At 37.2% G+C, this 27,261-nt stretch overlaps 1 protein-coding gene and 1 long non-coding RNA gene across 2 annotated transcripts in view; one reads left to right on the top strand and one right to left on the bottom strand.

The window, feature by feature from the left end:
• NPFFR1 (neuropeptide FF receptor 1) overlaps nt 1–27,261 on the top strand; it is an 81,994-nt gene that overhangs the window by 9,701 nt on the left and 45,032 nt on the right. The window contains exon 2 of the mRNA XM_072424469.1: nt 23,877–24,182. Coding sequence (XP_072280570.1) covers nt 23,877–24,182 — 306 coding nt within the window. The remainder of the gene's footprint in view (nt 1–23,876; nt 24,183–27,261) is intronic.
• LOC140339669 (uncharacterized) overlaps nt 1–27,261 on the bottom strand; it is a 152,507-nt gene that overhangs the window by 100,823 nt on the left and 24,423 nt on the right. The window lies entirely within an intron of this gene.

Genomic DNA, 27,261 nt, shown 5'->3' with positions numbered 1-27,261 from the left:
CATAATTAGCTAATACTGTATATCAGTGTGCATGTACAGATTTTTTTCTTTTTCACACGTTTGTTTTAGCTACTACAACACAACAGTCACATTCATTCTTTTTCTACCTCAGGGGTTCTTATCTTCGTAATTCAATTCCAGATGTTGGCTCAGAAGGCATCTTCTGATTTATAATTCTTCAATTGGATAAAGAATGGAACTGTGGAAAGTGTTCAGAGGTGTGCTGTATTGTTTATTTACACTCCATTATGTTATTAGCTTTTCAATGGCTAAAGCATGACAAATGGGTACAAAAACATGAAGGTTTTTTATAGTTGTTTTGGTAACATTTACAGTTCCCAGTTAATCATTAAAATTAAGTTCAGAATATCTTTTTTTGCAAGCATTGCATATTTAAATAACTTCAAATATTTTTCCATAAAAGCAGGGTAACTAATGCATTCTTTCTTGTAAACGCTGAACATATTTTTGTTTACACAAGAGTTATATTTAAAAATTCACGTTTTAGAAAAAAAACAGCAACAATAAAAAAAAACAGACACCAGGCCAGGCAGACACAAGGGTCAGGCAATTTTTAATTTAGCTTGCTCTCCCAGGGGCACTGCCCTAGTCATTAGTGTCTCCTCACAAAGTCACAACCTGAACCATGTTGATTTTCCAGGCCGGGAATAATGCCTGCCCACAATTTTGGAGTTCATAACTAAAGTTCCTCTTTAACCATTTTTTTTTTTTAGTTATTACATCGCCATACGCACAGCAATTTAAACACTGTGTATGGTCAACAGTTTTAATCAAAATATTACAAACTGTTGATAACCAGTTGTCAGGATTCATTTGGTCATTTCTGCTTTAAACTAAAATCTGGCCACACAGCTAGTAAGTGTACAGAAGCATATGAAGTCATTTTATTTAAACCACATTTCAAATGAATGAAATTCTGATATGTCTGTAGCAAAAAAAAGCATTAGACTATGTTTCAGTTTGTAGAATGGTGGCCATACAAATGGCATCATAAGATAAAGAACTGCCCAATTTGATTCTGTCCAGCAACCACACTATCACAATGCATATGGTAAAAAAAAAAAAAAAAAAATCAGATCAACATAACCTAATCATTGTTTAGTCAGCTTGGACAAAACACATGCACAAATAATTCAGGAGCTTAGATTACGTTTTAAATTATGAAAGAAAAGGTTTCTCTTGATGTTGTGCTATATATTGCTGCACTATCTAGCAACATATATTATTGATTTCTTTTCAAAAGATCTTAAAGATATTTCCAGAAGCTTGTGATAGCATGTGAATTTTAAGAACCACTTAAAGCTTTCAATATTAAAAATGTGAAGTGTGAAGCAACAACACAACATATGTCTTCTTCAATGTAGCTTATTTTTCAAATAAAGAAGAACAAATAACACCACGCAGTAGGCCAGTCTGTGATACTCATGCACTTTGAAAATCCTCTCTTTCTATTTAAAATTATAGATGAAGAGCGGGAACCTTACAAATTATTTCAGATGTGTAGGACATAAACAAAATCCTCAATTATCTGCAAGAAGCATGAGAACTTAGCTTTTACAACAAAGCGGTATCTAATTGAATTAGGCCAAGCTTGCTGTATCTGGAATAGAACCGAGAGTCTGCGAGCAGGTAAAGTGAATGATTCTCCCATTTAATAAATTAGGGTATAACACCAACTCTACTATCTCAATGCATTTTTGTACTGTTCTAAACAAAGACCCTGTTTCCTGTGAAAAACTGCACAAACAATAGGTATACTAATAATGTTTGAAAATCATTGGTTGCTGTAATGCACTCTTGCCGCTAATTGATTTCATACAGTGCCATTTGTCACTAGACTGGTATTTACTATGCCATGAACTTGAATATGCTGGTATGTTGTCTATAATTGAATAACCATGGAGTTTTAAATAAATTAACTAGAGCTTTAGTTTAGTGCAAAGGTAGGTTATGGTTTTAATCACTAATTGTTTTGAGTACCCTATATTTATATCATCAGAGACTTCACTTAAAGTGGAATCAAAGTTCCACTTTGAAAATTTGGCATTAGGCAGGGCTTTAATGCAGAAAGGGACAGGAGTTGTCCCCAGTGCAATAAGTATTCAAACCTGCAATCCCACTTCCCCTGCCAGTGCTGGGACTGAATGAACTCCCATACGCCTGCTCAGGAGTTTAGTCATCTCAGTCTGGCCAATCAAGATAACCAAAGATCAGATTCCAATGAGCTGATTATTTTTGCTCTTTTTTTAATCATTAACTTATCAATATCTTTCATTTGTTTTATTAGTTACATTTTTCACCTGATTTGAAACATTTTCTTGAAATACTGCTCAGAAAAAAGAAAAACTTAGTTTTTATGTCTTTACATTCTATAAAAAACAATGAATTTTTGCAAAACAATAATGATAAAAATAGCCTAGCCCCTCCCCCCCTCAACACACACACCAAAAAAGATATTGTATGCATTATTTTGTTTTCTTAAAACTGAACCCTAGACTTAAACAGGCCCATAGTGAAAGTGATCATTTGCTCTAGTTCATACGGGTGAATACAGGTGTAACAGTTAAAAGGGGCTAAACTAATTTCAGATCATATTGAAAAGTGAGCACTGCTGTACAAGCTACTGATGATGACCTACAAAGATCTAATGCAGAACATGAACTAAAACCTGGTGAAAAGATAGGCTCCTTTGTACTTTCATTACTCAGAGAGTTCTGTATTTGCCACATGCTGCATTTATACATTGTACTGGGAGCACCTATACCTTTTCTTTGATGTGGCCAGGTAATATTTGTACTTTTATGTGGATATATTGATTGCTACTGCAGAGGTTTCCTGTGTTCTACTCTGCTACTTGAACCCTTCAGTGTAGCACTTTAGTGAATCTCCTCAATTCTGTTTCTCTCCATTTTTATGAAGTTTTAGGAAAATCTACCAAACAAATATGGCTGATATTTATATGTATCTGGACAGAAAATTTATAACAGCCCAAAACATTCTCATTTGCCTGCCCAGATTCAACCAGCTCGACTGCTTGAATTTTTTGTGGCAAGTCTCACTACTTATAAACCATATAATGTGAAGGCCTTGAACCAATGCCAGGTGCATATTATGAGCCAATTTAGCCAGTTACATAGAAATATAAAAGATAGGCATTAGTCTTTCAAAAGGTGGGCATCAAACTTAGGTTATGTGGTACATCCTACCTACAAGAAAATGCCAACATACTTGGTTCTCTGTACAAGTTTTTTTTTTTTTTTTTTATTGTTGTCAGACATATACAGATACAGATACTGTGACATTCATACAACGTTTACATAATTTAATAGTAATGATGATGGTAACTTACTGCAAAAAAATTCAGGAATTTTTCGGAATAGTTAATGAATGTTTTAGAGATTTATAGCCAAAACTTGCCCTAATTGTGAAAATGTAAATAAATAAATATGTCCAGGTAGAAAAGCCAGTTCCTCTTATTATCTCCTCTTAAAAGCTTTTGACAGCAAGTAAAGCTACGTACACACTTCCAATTATTATCGTTGGAAAACGAACGACGAACGATCCTGCACGATATCTACGAACGATCGTATAGCACCGATTAAAAAAACATAAGGTAATCATAGAAAGAAGACTTTGTATCAAGGCGTAAACCTGCAAAACAAATAAAGCATTCAAGGGGTGGGGGGTATCAAAGGGGGAAGGCAGGGAGTGGGGGAGTGGGGTAAGATGTCCACTTCAAGGAGGAATAGAGGAACCACAACAAAACGTATAATGCACTATTTGTAAAGCCTGTCTTTAAAGGTTAGATATCTAATCTAGTATAATAGCTATCCCCAAACATGTCCTTAACAAGGTTTTACATGGTTTTATAAATTAATGGCTTTTGTAGATATGTCTTATAATTATGTGATGTTAGTAAGAAGCTACAATTACTAAATTGACCTCTTGCAACAATAGACTGTGCATAGTAAAAATGCAAACATATAAAACATTCCGAACAGAAAGATGGTACATGTGGTATATATATGGCAAAGGGAAAATAATCTAGCCTCAGGTTGGAGGTGATCAACTAGGTTGTTCTTTAAAAATTCATAAAAAAATCATAAAAAAAGAAACCCTTGCCACAGCATTAAACACATGGTGAAATGGTGATAAATTCAACTAAGTATAAGTCTAACTTCTTGTAAAGATGGTAATACAACAGCAGTTATTCCAGTAATGTTTATAATAACAATTTGTTGCACATTCAGTTTGTAATGCTAAAGGTTAGGAACATAGAAGCAGCAGTTTAATTTGTTTTCAAAGTGCAAAATAAAATGTACTAAGAGTTCAAGAGGAGAGGGATCATTGAAAAACAAGTAAGAGTGAACCAAGTTCACCTGATCTGTTGTCCTTGGATTCTCTCTTTCTAAAGTTAAGTCACAGTGTCCTTAAAAAGTGACTAATGTGACTCTATATGACTTTACTAAAATGATTCTCATACTTTTATTCTATACAACTTTACTAAAATGATTCTCATACTTTTATTCTATACAACTTTACTAAAATGATTCTCATACTTTGTATTTTTTGATCTGTCTTTCATTTTGACATAATTTAATGGTCACTTTTAAGCTGTAATTGATGACATCACTGTGCCCCTGTTGCAAGGGCTTTAGGGTAGGCAGTCAAGAGAAAGTGAATGCCTGACCAGCAATTATCTGAAATAAAATTGCAACTGCATAACAATAATGTATATATATTTAGATGAAATGTATTAAATACCTAACTTTTACTAACTTTTCAGATTCACTGCTTTTTATTATTATTTTTTTTAATAAACAGTATTTATATAGCACCAACATAATATGCAGCGCTGTACTTAAACAAGGGTTACAAATGACAGACAGATACAGACAGTGACACAGGAGGAGGAAAGAACCCTTCTTTTACAATCTAAGAGGTGGGGGAAGTAGCACACAATAAGGGGGGGGGGATGTGGAATGGTGGGTAAGTAGTGAGGGTTTTAAGAGATGGAAGAAGACAGGTAGGTGAGTTTGAAAAGATGGTTTTTGAGTGCACTTTTAAATTTGCAGAAAGTAAGAGCAAGCCCAATAGGATCATGTGTGTGATGTAGTTATAAGTGGGGAAGTCATTAGTAGGTTATTAGAGGAGAGAAGAGAGAAGCTAGGGGTGTATTTTTCAGATCAAAAAGATAGGGGAGACATGAGCTATAGAGGAATTTGAGGGCAAACCACAGGAGCTTGATTTTGAATATAAGGTGAAATGGTAACCAGTAAAGACAACTACAAAGAGATGCACCAGAAGAAGAGCAGTGGGAAGGATGGATGAGTCTCGCTGCAGTATAGATAGATTGATTGAAGAGGAGAGAGTCGGGTTAGTGGAATATCAGAGGAGGAGGAGATAACTATAACAGTAGTCCCAGATGAGAGATGATAAGAGCATGTACAAAGAGTTTGATGGTCCCTGGGGACAGGTAGGGGCAGATTTTGGTGATGTTTGGCAGGTGAAAGTGACAGGACCTGGAAATGTTCTGAATGTGGGGGGTGAAGGAGAAGGCAGAATCAGAGGTGATGATTCAGAGGAAACATTTCTAAGTGTATTGTCATTGTTTGTTATATAAGAATACTAGTATAGAACTGAATACCATTGCATTAAAACATATGTGTTATACAGATATTTTATATAAAGTATTAGGAACATCATATCATGCAGATTTGTGATCGATGAAATGATAAAAAAATATATAAATAAACAATATCTAGGCAGAACATAACTGAATTCAGGCCCATTTATATCAGCATTCAAACTGTTTTTGTCACACTGACTAGGCACCAAGGCACACCATTTGGATAAGGTTTCATCTAAAGTTTTACAGCCTTACTGTAAAGGTTACCAGTCAGCATATTCATTTAGTTAATTTTTGCAGTTTTGCAGTTAGTTTTTGCATACTACACAAACAGTGGAATATCTGGCCTAAAACTTAATATCATGCATTTTGTAGCCAATTTCTGAGTTGACTAGTGGGGTGCAGACAGACGAGGCTGTAAGTTTGATTGCAATTTTATGCAGAGAGACTGAATTTAGCATACCAATCTGCCCAATGTGCAGAATCTCAGAGACAAATCCTACATAACTGCCAAAAACGCCCATAGTACATCTACTTTGCTGAAACACACAAAGCAATCTAGCACACCACTGTTACCATCTGCAGTAGCAACAGGGTAACTTCCAAGGGTCAGAGTTCTTTTTGTGATCTGGTGCCCAAAACTGGCCTGCTTACTCCAGATGTGGTCTGACCAATGCTTTGTATGGGGGTAGGATTTTTTCCACATCTCTGCAGTCTATTCCTCTTTTAATACAAGAAAGTACTTTACTAGCTTTAGATATTGCAGCTTGGCATTGCATGCTGTTATTAAATCTATGATCTACCAGAACCCCCAGATCCTTTTCCATTTCTGACTCGACTCCCCCAAATGTATTCCCCCTAGACAGTATGAAGCATGCATGTTGTTAGCCCCAATTGCATAACTTTACATTTATCTATATTAAACTTCATTTGCCACTGGGCTGCCCATTCAAACAGTACATCCAGGTCTGCTTGTAGATTAAAGACATCCTGTATGGACTTAATTCCATTACATAGTTTGGTGTCATCTGCAAAAACAGAAATGGTACTTTTAATCCCAAACTCTATATCATTTATAAAGATGTTAAACAGTAAAGGTCCCAACACTGAACCCTGGGGTACATCACTAATAACCTTAGACCATAATCACTGCTCTCTGGATGTGGTCTTTAAGCCAGTTCTCTATCCATTTGAAGATCGACTTTTCTTTTGACCCTAACTTGCATATCAACTGTCTGTGGGGTACAGTGTTAAATGCTTTAGCAAAGTCCAAGTACACTATATCAACTGCTATTCCACTGTCTACCTGTTTACTTCCTCATAAAAAGAGAGTAAATTTGTTTGACAACTTCGGTCTTTCTTGAAGCCATGCTGACTATCACTTATAATATTACTCTCCAGGACCTCTCCAACTATGGGCGTTAAACTAACTGGTCTGTATTTACTTCGTAATGACTTTGCTCCCTTTTTGAAGATAGGAACCACATTGGCCATACGCCAATCAATCAGTACCATGCTAGTGACTAAAGCAGGGGTCAGCAAACCGTGGCTCTTGAGCCTCCTTATTGTGGCTCCCTTCCCTATTTACCGCAGCCGGTGTTGACACGTCCGCCAGCGGGGTAAGGGGACACTCCATATGGAGGAGAGGGATTTCCCTTCAGGTACGTTCCTGGTGGGGGCGGAGCCATCAGCACGGGACTCGAGAGAGTCGCTCGCTGATAGGAGTCCCGTGTTCCTGGGTGCTTACACGTAGGACATGGGACTAGATGTAAATTCAGCTTCTCATTGAGTGATGCATGGCTCTTAAAGTAACAGAGAGCCAGGAAAAAAAAAGTAAAGTAAGTTTAAAAGGAAGTTTTATCAACTAATGATGCATAATTTATCAGATGATTAATATATGATTGGTAACTTATCATATATTAATGATTAGTTACTAATCATATATTAATCATCTGATAAATTATTACTACACAGTATTTATATAGCAGTATCATATTATGCAGCGCTGTACAAAGTCCATAGTCAAGTCACTAACTGTCCCTCAAAGGGGCTCACAATCTAATGTCCCTACCATAGTCATATGTCATTAATGTAGTCTAAGGTCATTTTTTGGGGGGAAGCCAATTAACCTAACTTCATGTTTTTGGAATGTGGGAGGAAACCCACGCAGACACGGGGAGAACCTGCAAACTCTATACAGACAGTCCTGGCCGAGATTTGAACCTGAGACCTAGCGCTGCAAACACCGGAGTGCTAACCACTCCGTCCATTGGTCCATTGAGCCATTAATCTTGGGATAATGAATCATGATAAACATACATTTAAATAAATAAGTATATTATCATATGAATTGGATGTGCAACCCCCGCGGTAAACTAACTACGAATACATCCCAAAAAAGAAAAATCTCAGAAGAAAAATAGAGAGTTTAATTCTGCATGGACAGATTCCTTTGCCTTCACTGCCAACAACAACATGCTGGCTTACCTGTTTGCTTGATATGTGGCGAGAAATTAGTAAACAAAAAATGTAACGTTGAAAGGCATTTTCAAAACAAGCACTAAGCATTTTCTGGAAAGTACCCAACTAAACATGGGTGAAAGAGAGAGATTTCAGAACTACTACAGAAACTTGAGCGGAGCAAACATACTTTCAAGAAGTGGTGTATCTCTCTAAACTCAACTACAGCTGCTAGTTTTGTGTTCTTGTCCCAGGTACTGTCATTAGCGATCACCTGCCACACTGCTAGTGCGGTGCGTAACAGTAGAATCTGGCCACACTGATCATTGCAGTATTCCTGAGATTGTGAAACTCTGTTTGGGCTGTGCACACTTGAATCCAGATTAGATATGTATCCCAATCAGGTGTTGTATTATGCATTGCTGGCTGAGGAAGAGGAGACATACTGCAGGGAGTACTGCTCTAAACACACTAGAGAATCTTTGCAAAGGGAGGTGGGGGATGGGAGGAGCTTTGTTGGGCTTTCTTTCTTTCCTGGATAGTGTTGCCATGCTCCAAGGTACATGTAAGATCTTCAATGGGGTTTTCAGTACCTCTAAGGAGTCCAAGGTTATACTTTACTTCAGGTGCTATCAAAGTCAACGTTTTTCCATCCTTGCAAGAGTTCTTAAGCCTGTGTTCCAATATGCAGCTATTTTATCTGCCATCTTGAATTCCAGGTCAGTGGTAGTGGTGGTGAAATATAGGGATCGGTTTGGGGACCATGCCCAGGAAGGTTTCTTTTTAGGTGTAATTAGGAGCGTCCAGAGGCTGCCTCCCAAGGGAGTTATCTTTCCTGTCTCTCCTGCTGGTGGTGCTAAATATCGGGTTATTATGAACTTCCCCTGGCCACATACAGGGAAAGCTCAATATGCAAACAGCTGGGAGCTTCATATTTAAGTGTTTGCCATTCTGGCAGTCCTTGCCAGATCCTCAGTGCTGTTTGGCCTGCTGTGCTCTCTGGTCCTGTTCCTTGTTCTAGACCTGTGATACTGACCTGAGCTTCTTTACTCTTTATTTCTGTTAAGTTTGTTTGTGGCGGTGTTTAGATACTTTTTGGTGTGTGCACATTGTTTGTTATTTGCACTTTTTGGTAATAAACTTGAATAAACTTGTATCACCCATCAGTGTTCTTGTCTCGGGTACTGCCATTAGTGATCACCTGCCACACTACTAGTGCGGTGCGTAACAGAAGGGGAAGCCATTCACAGACAGAGAATACATGAAAGAATCGTTCATAAAAATATCAGAGGATCTATTCTCCGAATTTAAAAACAAACAGGAAATTTTTCAGAAAATTAAATGCCTCTCTACAAAGACCATCAATGACAGGACCATTAAAATGGCAACAAACATCACCAGTAAGCAAATTGATGACATCAATTCAGCTCAAGCATATTCAATTGCCTGTGATGAGTCAAGTGATGTAAACAATATTGAGCAGACAGCACTGTTATGCAGATATGTGAACACTGATAGGCCGCAGGAAGAACTGATTGAACTCATACCGCTAAAGGCCCAAGCGTAGGGAAAGGACATTTGTGAGGCTGTTTTGAGTTGTCTAAAAGCCAAAGGAATCAACACCACTCACCTGGTGTCAGTGTCTAATAATGGTGCACCCAGTATGAGAGGAGGGCTTTGTGAATTTTATTTCAAAAGTCGATGGATCAAGAGCTGATGACATTTCACTGCATCTTGCACTAAGAATCACTGAGCTCAAACATTTCCCACTGAATATGTGGAAATTATGGACCTTGGTATTAGGATAGTGAACAAAATAATTGCAAATGGGTTAAACCACCAACAGTTTTGTTTATTGTTAGATGAAGTCGAGAGGGCATTTTCGGATCTCCTGCTGCACAACAGAGTTCGTTGGCTGTCAAGGGGAGACGTGCCAAAATGCTTCTCTGCTTGTCTGGAACATGTAAAAACTTTATTGGAAAGCAAAGACCTCAGCTATCCTAAAACTGGGAGACCTCGATTGCCTGTAAAAAGGTTTTTTATGGTGGATATGACAAGTCACAAACAGACTGAATAAAAATTTTAAGGGAAAGAGAAGCACGGCCTTGCAGTTACTGGTGGATGTTCTGGCGTTTGAGCGCAAGATGGCAGTTTGCCAGAGATGTACAGACAGGTATGCTCTCTCATGTCCCCTCCCTGAGAGAGTTCAAAGAAGAGAACAATCACATAAATTGTGATTATTTACATTTGGAGAAAGATCCAGCGAGTTCAGAACAGAAAAAAAACACTGTCCTTCCGTCACACCACTGGACATCGACCCATCCCTGCTGAACATATCCGCATTCACAGGAATAAAGTCAGCTTGATCTTGAAATTGAACTGGCCGACAAAGACTTATGGGTGTCTAAGTTCAAAAGCCTGAAAGCTGATCTCAAAGAAGTCGCCCATCAGAAGGCCACTCTCGTTAAACAGCACAAATGAAATGATATTGAAAACCTCCCCAAACCCGACAAACTTGTTTTTGAAACATGGAGTGCCATTCCTGATGCGTATATGAACATGAAAATGTATGCATTTGGAGTCCTGTTCATCTTTGGTTCAACATACTTATGCAAGCAAGTTTTCTTGAGCATGAACTTCATAATGTCAAAATATCACTCCCGCCCGACAAATGAGAGCCTACGGTCCTGTGTGAAGATCAAAGTCACATCTTACAGCCCCAACATAGGGAGCTTCAGCATCAAGCTTCAGAAACAGAAGTCACATTAAACAGGTGAGAACACTAGCATTTAATAGGCTAATATTTTTTCCGAAGAAAGAATTTATTTCAGACCCGGAGCTTATGTAGTTTTTTATTGTATGTTCAGGTGCTTCGGTTGATTGCTGGCCGAGAAAGAAACCTGAAGAGGATTAAAGCATACTGAAATGGACTTATGCTCACTTTTTTAAAAGTGCTAAGCAGCAATTATAAGTTTTTTTATAATAAAGTAGGCCAAGTTTTATTTAAATTTTACACAAATATGGGAAAAACTATTAACCCTCCTAGCGGTAATCCCGAGTGTGACTCGGGGTGGCTTTTACATGGTGGCTGTTTGTTGTATTCTCTTATTGTAACAGGTAAAATTAAAAAAAAAAAATCAAACTTTTAAAAGTTTATAAGCTGTGTTATGTTTTGTGGCTCCAGAGATTTTTTTTTGTTGGAAGAGGGGGCAAAATGGCTCTTTTGATAGTAAAGGTTGTTGACCCCTGGACTAAAGAGTCTCTAAAAATTAGAAATATTGGCTTTGAAATAACTGAGCTCAGCTCTTTGAGGACACGTGGATGTATTTCAATCGGGTCCTTGTGCTTTGTCAACCTTAATTTTGCCCAACTGTTTCTCATTCATATCAATTTTGAGTCAGCGTGACTCATTTAAGGCAGTTACATTGCTATTATGAATTTGGACTTGATCTCTGCCATTTTCCTTTGTGTACACAGAGCTAAAAAAAAGTGTTTAATAAATCTGCCTTTTCTTTATCCTCAGTTACCAACCCAGAGACATCCTTTAAGGGGCCTACATGCTCAGATCTCTTATTTTTCTATTAATAAATTTAAAAAAAATGGGGACTTGCCTTACTTTCCATTGCAATCTGTCTTTCATTTTGAAGTTTTGCACATTTTATCTCCTTTTTACACCTTTTGTAAGTTTTATAGTTTTCAAACGATGAAGGTGATCCTTCATTTTTACATTTTTGGAATGTCCTTTTCTTGATCTTTATGACTTATTTAACATCAGCTGTGAGCCACATAGGTTTTATTTTAGCCTCTTAAACTTTTTATCCATTCGAATATATTTTTCAGTGTGCTTTTGTAGAACAGACTTTAAAAATTCCCATTTCTGTTCTGTGTTCTTTGAGAACAATATTGTCTCCCAGTCCAAGTCACAGAGAGCCACCCTTAATAATGTAAAATTTTCTCTCTTAAAATTAAATGTTTTTATTTTTCCTGTTTTTGCTTCCTGTTTATAGCTTACATTAAATGAAATCATATTATGGTCACTGCTACCCAGACTCTTTTTATATGCACATTTGTTTGAAGCTCTGCATTGTTTGAAAGAACTAGGTCCAGCACAGTATCATTTCTAGTTGGGGCTTCTATAAACTGTACCATAAAATTATCCTTGATTAAATTCACAAATTTCCTTTTGCTGTTCCTGTTGTGCCATTACGCCAGTCAATGTCAGGGTAGTTGAAATCTCCCATGATTAAAGCATTTCCACTTTTTGCTGCTTTTTCTATCTGTGCTACTATAGTAGTTGATTCTCTATTTCTTTCTTAGCATTGGGGGGCCTATAGCAGACTCTAATAATGAATTGTGTATTGTGCATTCCCACATTCAACTCCACCCATAATGCCTCAACCTCATCACTTGTTCCATCAGCAATTTCTTTTCACATTCACTTTCAGATCACTTCTCACATACAGACAGACATCATCACCCTTTCGTTTGACTCTGTCTTTACCAAAGAGAGTATAACCAGTAATATTGACAGCCCAGTCTCGTGAAGTACAAAGCCAGGAGTCAGCAATGCCAACTAAATCATAATGCTTTTCACTCATTAAGGCTTCCAACTCCCCTATTTTTTTTGCCAGACTTCTAGCATTGGTGAACAGGCTCTTTAAACCATTGCTCCTTTTACCAGCACTGTTTGCCAAATCCTTTTGTTTTTGCTTTGCAATCCAATGTTTCTTTGTAACATGGGAAGCTCCATACATTTATCCATAACCCTCCCCCAAACTATCCCCAATCCACCCTCCACTTGTGGCTTACCCCTAACTAACCTTTCTGCCACCTTAACTGTCCCTCCCCCCTCTGTCCTACTTTAAATATCTCTCCACCATTCCCCTAAATCTTTCCTCTAAACACAGCAAACCCCCCCCGGCATACAGGTTGTACCCAATGAAAAGTCAGCCCAGTGTTCTTTGAAACCAAACCCTTCCTTTTCGCACCAGGACTTAAGCCATGCGTTTAGCTGTCTAAGCTCCCCTTGCCTTTCCTGTGTTGCGCATGGCACAGGCAATATTCCAGAGAACATAACCTTGGAGGTCCTTTCCTTCAACATGAAACCTAGTTCTTTAAACTGATTTTTAAGGATCCTGCATCTGCCATTTATCCTGTCATTGGTTCCAACATGGACCAGGACAGCTGGGCCATACCCAGCCCCTCCCAGTAATTTGTCCACTCGGTCCCCCACATGCCGAACCCTGGCACCAGGGAGAGCACAAACCATTCGGTTGAAGGGATCTGGGCAACAAACTATTCTATCAGTCCTCCTAATCATAGAATCCCCTATGACAACCAATTGTCTTTTCCTTCATGCATTTCCCTCCTCACACCTACTAGATGGGCTGCTCTCCCAACTGTTAGGGGTAGCAGTAACATCTAGAGTTGCCACTACTGGTCTGCTACCTTCACATCTTCACATAACTTTGCAAATATGTTAAGGTGCTCAAACATATGGCTGGCCTTCCTTTTCTGGGTGCCCTACCACCTTCAGTTACAGTAACCCAACTCCCTACATGTCCATCCTGAATAACCTCCCCACCCTCCACATCTAAACTAATAACTACCTGCTCAGCGAGCAGGAGGTCCCTCTCAAGGTGATCGTCTGATTTCAGTGTTGCAATGCGCTTTTCCAGGTCTCCAGTACGAGACACCAGAAGGGCAACTTGCTCACATCTGTCACAGCAGTATTCACCTAGTAGCTGTTGCTCCATTTGTGCGTACATTTGGCAGATTTTGCACTGAACAAAACCTTCCACCTTGCTACCACTCATTTTCCCAGTACCATGTTTGTTTACAAGGAGTTGTCAAAGTTTATGTACAGTTTGTGGTTACTATAAGGATTCAACTTCTTTTGTTTGTAAACTCCCTGTGTTTTCTAACTCCACTTATAACCAGCCAAGAGTGAGCAAAAACAGACACAACTCCCAAATGCACAATATAAGAAAACTGTGTTTTCTAACTCCACTTATAACCAGCCACTTGTTTCACCAGCCAAGACTGAAAACCAACAGGGGCATTTAAGGGGCTGAGCTGCAGTTTTGGAAATAGATGATATAAATCCCCTTTGAGGACACTGAGCAAAAAGAAAAGCAGTGAATACATACTTTGAGTTATTATTAATGTTATAAAATTAAACAGCTTTGCTACAGTATAGGAACAGATTAAAATATTAGTGACAAAGAGCAGTAAAACCTTATGCTATGAACTGAAGGCATTACTGGGTATGGATTTATTGTGGCACTATATGGAAAATTATGTAATATAAAACTTGGAAAGCTTGTGTATTAAGCACTAAAAAGACAAAAAATACATAACAACCACCCATACCCAAAATTCAAACGTCTAGGCTCAGCAGAACCACATATAAAATCTGTCAGAGAGAACTAAGGAAGGTAGAACCGGACACTGAAATTGTATTGTTTTTTATGTAAGAATCACTCACAAGGGACCTTGGAGTGATGGAGGTGTCTACAGAACCTTCCTCCAAGCACGATACTGAAGCTGTTGCTTAGCACATAGAAGCATCTTGTGCTACACAAAAAGTACAGAAAGTGAGAATTTTTTTTATACAAAGCTAAAGAAAATTCAACAAGTCAGTGAAATCCATAAAGGAATTTTGTACCAAGGAGCTCACATAAAAAGCAGTGGTAGACAATCATCTGGAAGAAATGGAAAGCCACAACTGGAGATGCAATAAAAGGAAAAAAGATTATACGAGGAAAGAGGGACAGAAAAACTAATGAAGATATCATTAATTAGTTCTGTACAACTTCTTGGAAAATCTTAAGACCATATTTTAACAATGGACCAAATCCACGGTCACTCAAAAGATCATTTTTCAGGAATAACTACCTTATGATGTCACATGTAAACTAGATTATCAACAGAAAATAGATTATGCGGGCAGCGCAAAAAAAAAAAGCAATGAACTTCTGGGGATGTAAGGTTTTCATTTTTCTCAGACATTATCAAAGATTACTTGAATCTCATAGAAGAATCCTTTACTCACTATAAAGAGACTATTAAACAAAACAGTGCCTTCTACCACAGGGGTTTTTCATTGAAGTAAGTAGTGAGAAAAGATTAGAATATATGCAAGTGTGAACTCCAAGGGAATTAGATAAACTCAGGGAATTATTAGGAACATACCTTCCACTGGTTGAAGATTGGACTGTCCCAGAGACAGCACTGAATAGCTTTTATAGAATGAAAATGTGAAGTACTAATTAAGCTAGATTTAGACAGATATAATACCACTAGGATGTAACAAAATTAATATCGTTTGGTTTTACTTCCAATTCGTCTAACTGCTCCTACTCAAATCTATCTGTTTACCCCTGACTCCCCCCCCCCCAGTCCTGGATAAGGTTTCATGCTGAATGTTGAGATGGCTGACAGGTTTCCTAAACTCAACCTGCATAAAACAAAACTCATCCTCCCCCTTCCCTCACTTTCCAAATATATTCTTTCTAACTGTTGATCCCTCCACTCAGGCATGTTGTCTTGGTATCTCCTTTGATTCTGCCCTCCTCTTTATCCCCAAGGTTCAGAACTTTCACTTGTGCAACATCTCCAAAATCCACCCCTACCTGTTCACGGAGACTACCAAATTCTTTCTTACACACTCTTATCTCTCGTCTAGACTACTGTAACCTCCTCCTCTCTGGTATTCCACTAACCCCACTCTCTCCTCTACAATCTATTATAAATGCTGCAGCCAGACTTATCCATCCTTCCCACTGCTCCTATTCTGCTGCCCCTTTCTGTTGTTCTCTTCATTAGCTTCCATTTCACCTTAGAATCTAATTCATTGCTGTTATTTGCAAGCCCTATTTAAAGTATAGTGCTGTAGTTGGTGTCTATATATAAAGTTTATGAATAAAATAGAAGAAATGAGTTACAGAAATGATAAGGTAAGGGGAATAAGTATGCACAAAAAGGTTTTGAATAGGGGAGATTTAATATAGGTAAGTGGGAAATTTTTAGTAGGAATAGTATAAATATATTAATAAGGTGCTTGCATAAAGAACTATAGGCAAAAGGGAGAAACTAGATAGAGATTCAGGGTCAATGCCTTTTGAAATCCCTAACATTCTTCTCCCTTTTCTTTGAAATGAGCAAAACTAATAAAAAAAAGAAAATATGAGATGAGATTCAATAGTCAATATAGTAATAGTCATTCGAGAGAAGAAAAAGCAAGCAAGAAATAGTGAAATGCCTAGAACCAAACCCCAAACCCTCAGTAGAAGCACTAATGAACATATTTCAGTCACAGGGTTTTAGTATTTTGTAAAACAATGTCCTCATAAACCAACAAACTTTCAAGCAATGCTGGCCTTTTTTCCCTTGGAATTTGTGAGATAACATTGTAAGCCGTCTGTGTTGTAACAAGCTAAGCAAAACACAGGTGAAGCAAAAAGTGCAAATCACACTATTTTTTAAATAAATATGAAAATGCATATATTGTACTTACAAAGATTGCACAGGCCCAAACAAGCACTTAAATCATGGTCCGAACCAGTATATCTAAACTGATCTCTGAGCAGGTCCTTCCTTAAAGCTGGCATAGTAAAAAGATATATAAAGATAGTTTTTATAGTTATTATTGGATAGATACTGGCCAAACGGGTCTGACTTAAAAATGCTCTCCAAAGCTGTAGAGGATAGACTTTCATCAGTGAAGCTGGGTGATACAACAAATCTGGAATGGATCTGGTCTAGAATGCAAAATATTTGTTACTAAATAGCAAATGTCTTTGAAAAATCCGTTCCAGGGTTATTGGATCCCTCAGGTTCACTAATGAAAGTGTATCCTCTCCAGCCTTGAAGAGCTTTAATAAATCAGCCCCAATGCACTTGTGAGTTATTTGATTTACAGCCGAATACAAAAGTAAGGCTTGTGTTTGCATAAAGCATACACACTGCTGCAGTAATAAATTTTGAGGACAAAAAGTATTAGCACTTCCAGTTGATATGGGCTACGGTACATTTAAAATTACTTTCAGCTTTTTTCAGTTCAACCAGTTGTTTACTAGACCTCTATATCACATATGGCGGTGAAAAGAAGACTTTAGAACCATGTATAAATGAAAATGTTTAAAAGTATTTAAAAATGGACAACAAATACAGGTCCACTTTCTGCCAACAGGGATAGTGACACACATAGCTATCTAAATTTACTTTGATCTTTGTAATAAATTAAGACCACCTTTCCACAAATGAACACATTATTCTAAAAAAATAAATAAAAAAATATGGTATTCAGTGTATTCCTCCCAAGTCTGAGAGCTTCTTAAAAATCCTTTTAAACGCTCATGGCATAACGTTCTTGCTCTTAGGTTCTCCGTTTTGCTTCAAAAGCATCAATCTTTTGCTGTGGAGTTGGAAATATTTTATTTATTATGACTTGGAAAATGTGTTTATAGACGCAAAATGATTTTGGATTTTTCTGCAGTTTTCACTTTTTTGTTATTGTTTTGAATAATGTGGAACAAGGTTGAATAGGGGCAGTATTTTTTGTTTTTCTATTATGGGCTTTGTTATCCCTAACAGGGATACAAAGAGTCTTAAATAGCCCACTAGGGTTTTTGTGTTCCCTTACTTTACTAAAAAGCTTTTTATTTCTGTCTGTGATGCTGTTCTAAGCCTACCTCCTTACTAGAATTAAAATGCTGTGGTGAACATTATCAGTGCAAATCAATAAAAAAATGAGACTTAATAAAATAATTTATTAGAAAATTGCCAAAAAAGTATTCTAAAGGGTCCTCAATATTATGTAAGTGAATTATTGTTCTGAAGGACTGCAATTAGCCCATAAAACTTTGCAACATGGAATAAAATGTTAGTGTGTTCAGCAAAAGCTTATAAATTTACCTTAAAACCTCCTCCTCACCACTCCTGGACACATTGTGGTTGAAATTAAGCACCTGAGAGCAGGTAATTATGTTTGTCTATTCCTTTCTAATAAACAGTAAAATCACTGAAGCTAGAATGTGCAGTGCTTTTGCAAGCCATGACTCCTAACAGTGGAGCATGTGATTATTTACACCAGTAGTGTCTTTGAATGGATTTCAAATGTACCTCTGACATATTTGATGAGTTTGTAAAAAAAAGGTTTTACGTACTATCCCAAGATACATTTTTTTGGCAAGTACTTTTTTTTGGTTAGTGAGCAGTTAGTCTCCTCTTTCAAATATTTGCCATTTATATAATATCACAAAAAGGAACTTTTTTTGGCTTTTAGTAGCTAAATTTAAAACTTACACCCAGTCAAAACAGTGATTCTTCCCCATACCACCAGTTTTGTCCAAGGTTTCAGATACAAAGGTAAGCTGGTAGCCAGGTCTGCACTGTTCTTTCTCCCAAAATGTATACACCGATTTTTACAGTTCGTACATTGGAATTTCTCAACCACCCCTTCCATGTTTCAAAATGGCAGCTGACACTGTCATAGACAAAAGCCATAATAAGGCTACATAAGATAGTTAGAATACATAGACATGGTAAAGGATGTGTTCAGAGACTGCAGACATGCGGCTAGGTTGGTCAGCTGAAAGATCTTCCTTACAGCCCTTTAGACTTATAAGGTGCTTTCTCCTAAGGCCTCAGGTCATAGGCCTATAAAAGTCTATAGGGATACACAAGTATGCCACTGGTATATATATCCTAATTTATGGACTCTAGGCTTTTGCATATAGCAACTGGATTTGAGACCTGTCACACTTGAACCTTTAGATCAGCGGACACCAACTGGTGGTTGGGGTGAGAAAATTTTGGTGGTCTGCGGCTCTGCACCCCCAAGCGGAGTCAGGAGAAGGACCCGGCTGGGGGGGCCAACCTGCCACAGCCGCGCACCATGTCCTCCATACAGATCCCAGGCTCAGGGAACACAACCTGCCCATTCGCAGGTCTAAGCCTGCGATGGGAGTGTGCGCGGGGTTCTGGCTTTATGATGTCACTATGGGGGAGGTTTCTTTCTCTTTGCGTGACACCCAGCCCCCCCGCACATGTGCGGTCCGGAGCCAGTAATTTTAGTAGTCTGCGGGACTGAAAAGGTTGGCGACCACTGCTTTAGATATACTTTAATGCTGTGGACTAGTTTTCCTATCTAAATATTATAGTAAGAAAATGTAGGGTTTTTTTGGTACACTGGTTTGGAAACTTCACTCCAGATTTTTTTTTATAGTGCGAAAGATACACATAAATGTAAAAATGTTGCATCTGCAACCTAAAGCTTGTGAATTTATCAATTTTCAGCTAGCATGCAATTACTATGTCATAGATGACTGGGCTTTGATTGCTAGATGGGAACTAAGCTGTCAGTAAAAGCTCAGATCCCAGTTATCAGCTTTGAAAGTATTTTGTTTTCAACAAATTGACCTAGTCTGCAACAAATCCTGATTTAGCTCTGTGCTACTCTGTATCTGAGGCTTGGGAAATTTTGGAATGGTTATCATAATATAATGCACATACTCTTAATTTATATACTCTGTTCTGTTTGCTGTAGGGTACATACCTTTTCCTGTGATATAATTTATTAGCCGCTGCTAGTCTACATGTTTTATCCTCCAAATGTGTTCAATCTCTATGCTGAGCTGTATACAGCAATTTTCTGGCGCCTGCACATTGTGTGACAGACTGTATGTTACAAACTCTTGATAACTGCGATCATCTGGCTTGTGCTTTACATACTGCATTCTGTGTGCAGACATAGATGTTTAATAGAAGAGTGAGAAATAATTTAAATGGGTCTTTGAAACTCTTGCTTGAGACTCACTAATTAATGCATATTTTGTGGGTACAGAGAAAGCAGAATATGTATACCATGTATAGAGGAAGTAAGCTAAGGTTCTAATTAACTATGTACCTCTCATTGCCAGCAAAGCATTGCTTTAACAACTATTTGTTAGGATGTCACATTACTATCTTCCTTTCTGCGTCCAAAGGTACACCAGGTCTTGCAAAATCCCAGCAATGTTGGAAAAAATCATGCTACATAAGTAGTCTTAAAATAGGTTAGACTAGTATTGAGTTCACATGAATACGTTTTTCCAACGTTCACACTAGGAAAATATGTATTCTTTACAACAGCGGTTGCCAACCTCAAAAATTTTGTTGGTCTGTGGCTCTGGCCAGTGCGCCCCCAGCATGGTCAGGAGATAGACCCTGTCTCTCGTATTGGAGACAGGCACAGGGCGGTGGGCGGGTTGTGTCTCTGGACAAACACATACATCAAAAATAGACCAATCAAGTCTGACTAAACATTCAATAATTTTTACACATTCTTTATACATAATCAAGCTTACTAAATAAAAAGCCTAAATACAGCCAAATGTTTCCTTTGGATAGATTGGGGAGGCATTAGAGCTTCTGCCAAGTTTTTATTGCGGTCTGTGTTTTATAGTGTTTACCGTACCTAAACTCAACACTTTTACGTTTACATAGAAGGGTAAGACAACCTTTCTATGTAAGGTAAAAATGCTTTTTTTTGTTTGTTTTTTTGCAACACCCTTGGTGATCAAGACTTAATGGGAGCCCATAGCCTCCCGGGATATCTAAATCTGGCTGCTCCTTCTGCACGTGCCAACATCTCACGCATGCACAGTGAGATTGGCTTTTTTTTTGTTTTTTGTCACCTGATCTTGCACCTGCGCAGTGCGAGATCAGGTGATGTAGCCGCTGTGAAGGGGAAACAAAAAAAAAAAAAACAGATCAGTACTCCTATTTGGTCAGGTTGCTCTAGAAACCACCTGAAGTGCCAACAACAGACTAAATACTGGATCCTGGTAGCAGTACATAGCATCCCCCTTCTTTTATTTTTCAGAGTTTCCCCACACATCTGGGTTCTAGTTTATAATAATAATAAAAAAAAAAAAAAAAAAAAAAAAAAAAAAAGGATTTTTTTTAGCGGTGCACATGATACGTTCAATGCAGAAACCTAAGATCTTTCTTCAGGACACTTCTTAACATATTACAGGTAGTCCCTGGGTTACATACGAGATAGGAACTGTAGGTTTGTTCTTAAGTTGAATTTGTATGCCAGTCAGAACAGGTACATTTTTTTAATAAATGCAATTAAAACAGATGTTTGTCTCAACATATTAGGCAGCATGGTGTCAGTTACTGTATAAAATCCTCACTGTGAGTTAATCTCAAACAAAGCAAAAAAAAAAAAAAATTATTATGGAGCCTAGACATTCATTAACTTCTGGAGCAATTGTTTTTAGCAAAAGATTTCATCTGCAAGTCATGCAACCCCCCTCCCTCCAGCCTCTGTTCTGCACACAGCGAGCAGGGAAGCCCTGTTCGTAACTAGGAGTTGTCCTTATGTCAGATGTCCTTAAACGGGGACTACCTGTATTTACATTTTTCACAAGAGCCAAGAATTTAGTGGACTTTGTATTCTTTAAAAGACTTATAGAATGAGAAGCTGAGTGTAATGATGGAAAATCTATTCAGAATGACAGATCTGAGCAGTAAAACTAAAAAAAGGAATTTGTCATTTGAGATGCAAAGACAGATGGAGTTTGTAGCAAACTTGACAGATCTTATCAGTTATCACATATGGCCCAATGTAATGTGGAACAGACATCATGGGAGCACCTTAAGGACTTAAGCCAAACTTTATCCCCAGGCTTGACAAGTGGACTTCATTAGTGCCAATTTAAACATGTTTATGTCAGAGGGCAGAGTTCTGCATAGAGCTTGAGAACAAATATTGTTTAGGTCTTTCAGTAAAGCACAGTGTGACAGAATCTTTTACATCAAAACAAATGCAAATGTGAATGTTTGCTGTGGACAATGAAAAAATGAGGATTCCTTGGTGCTGGTAAAAAGATCATTATTGTAGACAAATTGTTCCAAGGGAGAAACATATTCTCACTGTCCAGATTGACAGATTTGAAAGCATGTGAATATTTTTTAAAGACTAATTATTCTCTCCATTCTTCTGTGAATCAGAAAGTGAATTGAACCCTGCAGTCTAAAATTAAATGTGCAGGCATGGCAATAAGACCTCTAGGATGAAACTGCTGCAGAGAAGAAAGGGGCATGAAATAATCCTTCTTCAATAAACAGTCTACCACTATCCAAAATAATTGTACAGCTTTATACAGCTTTTATTCGATATTAAAGTCCATAGATAATATATAGCACCATGGTTCCTTGGCAGTGGTAAAATAGGAACTGCTATAATAGGGGTTATAAACTTGAGGGAAGAATGAACCCCAGAAATATGGAGTTCAAAGGACCTCAAATCTGCAGTTGGCTTGAACCTTTACGGATTTGCCATTATGTGTTTTTTTTACCAAGTCTATGAATGAACTTTTCATGTGCCTTTATCATGAATACTACAAAACTACAGTAAAAAAAAACTACCCCTAACCCTGGTGAGAGCTCCTCTAAACACTGCAGCATTTTTTAATGTTTACAGGTACAGCACTCCAGCTACCCCAATTTCCCAAAAGCATGCAGTTAGATTTGTTGGCTTAGACCGTGCTAATGACATATGTCTATGGTAAGGACATGAGAGTTAGTGATATGACCATGGACTTTGCAAAGCACTACATAATATGTCAATGGTATATAAATACAAGTAAATAAATAATAAAAAAAATATGTACATCAATTTTTAGTAATGTTTGCGAATGGGTATTTCTTGCATCAACAATGTTTGTTAACAGCTCTGGAACAAACAGTTCCTCCAATTTGTTTTTCTTAAGTAATTTTTTTTAACCAGCAAAACAACATATGATAGCATTATTCAGTTTTGATTTGCTGGAACAGGAATATGGTAATATGATATGCTATTACTAATGAATCTTAGATTTATTTTGTGGAATTTTACAAATACTCCTATTGAAAAAAAATCATAGATAAATTTTAATTGCACTATTTTGATATAGAACAACACCAGCATACAAAAGACATCTATAAATATTAGAATATCATAATATTGAACACAAAGACAATTTGCCAGATAATAAGTGTTTGATCCCCAATTGCATTCGCATGGCTCCCAATGTATTGACTGGTGTAAAAATATTGACAAGAGAAAGTCTCAATCTCAATGGATTTCACAGTGCATACACTGCTTTATCAAAAAGGTGAGGAAAGCCAGATCAACAAAGTGCTTTCATTATTGCAAGGCAACTTCATCATCACAAAAAACCTTTAAAAACACACTTTTGAACAATGCTCTCTATTATTGTACATAGAATAGCACAAGTATAGGCATGCAAGATACAGGTTGGAAGGTTGTACCAAACTGATCCGCTGATTCCAAATAACAGAAAAAATGTAATGAAGGAAAAGAATAGTAGTATAAACAAGTGCAGAAGTTCCCTTTCTAACCAAAGAATGTACAGAAACATACTTCCATACAGAAAAAAAAAAAAAAAGTATTGACCCTATCAAGTGGCACCTATACAAAAAGCTGATTTTCTCCTAAAGACATCTTTTTAAGGAAATAAAAAATGCAGACTTATCCCAGTCTTTGAGCAAAAGAAAAAAGAACAATGATATTTAGAGCATCTACAGGATAAAAAAACATAACAAAAGACATTCCTCTGGTTTTTCATGTGAAACAAAAGGTTTGGGCACTTCTAAAATGTCATTGAAGATAAAAGCATGATTGTTATTAGCTAACATTAAAAAAAGATTTTGATCACTACTAAACCTTAAGACGTCAAAATACTAATTTATTATTCTTTTTTTTTTTCAGGACCTGTTGTGCCACCTTTCAACATCAGTTCTCTTGGATTTGGTAATAAGACTCATGTTTCCAGAGATAACCTAACATTCTCCTTCTACTACCAGCACTCTTCATCAATAGCTGCCATGTTTATCTTAGCCTATACTTTCATCTTTCTTATGTGTATGATCGGCAACATGTTGGTGTGCTTCATTGTACTAAAGAATCGTCAGATGCGTACAGTTACCAACATGTTCATTCTGAACCTTGCAGTCAGTGACTTGCTTGTGGGAATTTTCTGCATGCCAACAACTTTGGTGGACAACCTTATAACTGGTGAGTTACATATCGTGGCCTTAGTTATATACATTGAACATTTGATGCTAGTGTTTTTGCTCATACATTTGTGCTCATAGGTTTATAAGTCCTTGGAAGAATTTGTAAAATGTTAGCCAAAATTGTTTAGAGCGATGAGATGGTCACAACCATAAACTCTATTTTTAGAAGACAACAAGGCCTGTGAAGAGAACATCATCACTAGCATGATGCATGTTGATGATCTCGGCTATTTTCGGGGGGTGTGAGCAACAGCGACACATAGGATTAACTTAAAATTGATTGCAAGGTGAATGTAGCATATTGTCAGAAAATATTTGAGGAAAATTTGTATTTGTCAGTCCAGAAGCTAAGCATAAAGTGGACTAGGACTTAATAGCGAAGGTCTCCAGGACCAGGAGGCTTTTTGCCAAGATAAATGGACATTTTTACCACTACCACCACCAGTGTATGCACACAAGTGATTATGACCATTTATTATTTTTCCTGTAGTTTCATGATCAAAAAATAAATAACTATATAAATGGTCCACATCTTACAAATCTGCAATGGTAACGTACATTTATAAATACAAGCCTTATCCAAGACAACCCGGTACAGAATGGGGGTCTTAAGTGTACCCAATATTCACATTCTAATTGAATTCCAAAGAGAAGTAAACAAAGATAATTAAGTAAAACTGCATAGGATTTATACCCAGGACTTTACAAACAAACAGAAGCATGTTTACTGAACAAAAAATGAACAGTTTTTATTGTTTATGACATATTTAACGTATGAATACTCTAACACAGTGGTAAAGAGGGCACATGTGTTTCTAGGCAAAGTGTTGGATGGGTGATGTGTGGGACTGTGGCATCTCAGACATTGCTACTGAGGTGAAACCAGCGGCAATTTGTTTCCCTGCAGCAATATTCAAGTATCACAAATTCTCATCTATCCCATCAACTTGTCACATGAAGCAAGGGATTCAGGACCACAAGTACAAGGGAGGAGGGGAACCCAGGAGAATTGGGGAGCCAACAAACTGGTCTGTCTGACAATCTAAGAATATCCACAAAATACAAAGGTATCTTAGATGACAACCACAAGGATGAAGATGAAGGCCACAAATATGTATACTACAGTTATGGGGCTAACGGGCCCAAGTGCATTTTAGATTGGCTGCCAAAGAACTGGAACTGCCTAAAATAAACATACAGAATTTTTTTTAAATGAAGCACAACACCTAATTTATTGTCTTAAAAAAAACTACTAGCAGAGTTCATCTCCTTGAACACACTTTAACAAACAATTGTGAATTATGTAAATAGATTTAACATCCTGGGCGGTTCATTTCTGTCCGGATTTATGTCTAAAAGCGGTACATAGTTTTTCATGAAAATTTATTTTACAGTATAATATAGTATGAGTATAATAAAGTTTGGAACACAAAATCATGTCAAAATAATAAGTTAACCCCCCTAGCGTTCTAGTAATGTCAGTATTTCTATGCAAAAAGCGTTACAATTTTTTGCATGGTAATTTGTTGTTTAATATCGTGGGCCTGTAATTCTTAGGAATAACTGCCGGGTATGATAAAGTTTGAAACACTAATTATATTAAACAACTATAAATATTAATTATAAAAAACAATGAAATATTATAACAACAATCAATGTGAACATTTAAAAATGTTTTCAAATCAAAAACACTGAATCCAAAATGTAAATCAGGGCACTGGAAAATTATGATTTATGCACAAAAGATGTACTTGCACATTTAGTATTTATTGTATTTCACAGTATTCAAGCATTTAAAAGCACAAAATACTGTAATCTGCTTTTAAATTTCCTGCTCGGCCACATCCCCCGAACGTACTGACGATTCACCCATCACCTGGAAGAAGTGATGCAGAAGACTGCCCGGGATCGCTGGGGACGCCGCTGGATCACAGGGTGCAGGTAGGAGTTTAATTGTTTTTCCTCCCCCGAGTGTGACTGGGATTTTTGCAGGTAAAATCCACCCTGAGTCACACTCGGGAATACCAATAGGGGGGGTTAAATAAATTTTAAAAAAATGTTTGTTTTACATTAATATTATACTATTATATTATACTGCAAAATAATCCACTGCATTGCATTCAATAGTTATTTTTTATTGAATGCAAAACAAATAGATTCGAAATTCCCACTGGGCGCCCGACGCAATGGCCACACGCACCAATGTCACCAGGAACTCCTGGTTTATAAGATACAGAGGACGCCAGCTGGAGGATGTGAGAGGACGGGGATCGCGAAGAGTGTGACCCGGGGTTACCGCTTTCTGCATCTTTTTTTTTACCCCAAGTCACACTATGTGCAATTAACCTACCACTGGGGAGGTTATTTGCACACCAAACTTGAATCTTGAAACTATACAACAATAAATGTTAGGTGCATGATGTATGGTCCTAGTTTGTCAAATGCTTTAAACATTCAAAAAAATTATGCTTAAGCACACTTGTTCCAATAAATTACACTAAGACTTGTATATGTGTTAACATTTTAAACAAAAAGTGGATTGCAAAGCAATGAAATGTAAACATGGACAGCAAAACTCTAGATGTAATGCACTTTACACATTTGTAAACTCTATCATCTCCTAGAACTAATAAAGTAAAAAAATATATATATAACTGACAGATCTAAGCTAGCTTTTTGTCTCAAAATTTGGGAGGTATTTAAATTCAAAACAGCTGAAAATGCAAATGATAAAGAACACAGTTTGTTTATTACAAATGCAAAAAATTCATGGAAGAACCCAAATTAGTAACAACAAAAGGTCTAATTTATTTTCCCGCCTTGCCAAGTTTTGCCAAGCTACAAGTTCTACCTCAGTATTTAGATTCTTCTCTCTCTAAAAGCTTTTTTTTCTTTTTGCATACATTACAGATTTTTATGATAGAAATTTTCCAAATAGCTTGCATGCATGAAAAACATTATAAACCAAGCACAACTTACACTTCAGAAAATGGTATTTTTTTATTTGTTTGGTTGTCCAGCAGTATGTACTCGGTGAGGAACATGGAATTCAAATTATTTTTAAAGCAAATAGATAA

This window comes from Pyxicephalus adspersus, chromosome 10 (genome assembly GCF_032062135.1).
Source record: "Pyxicephalus adspersus chromosome 10, UCB_Pads_2.0, whole genome shotgun sequence".
Lineage (NCBI taxonomy): Eukaryota > Metazoa > Chordata > Amphibia > Anura > Pyxicephalidae > Pyxicephalus > Pyxicephalus adspersus.
Note: the sequence above shows the minus strand (reverse complement) of the source record. Positions and strands in the feature narration are given on the sequence as shown.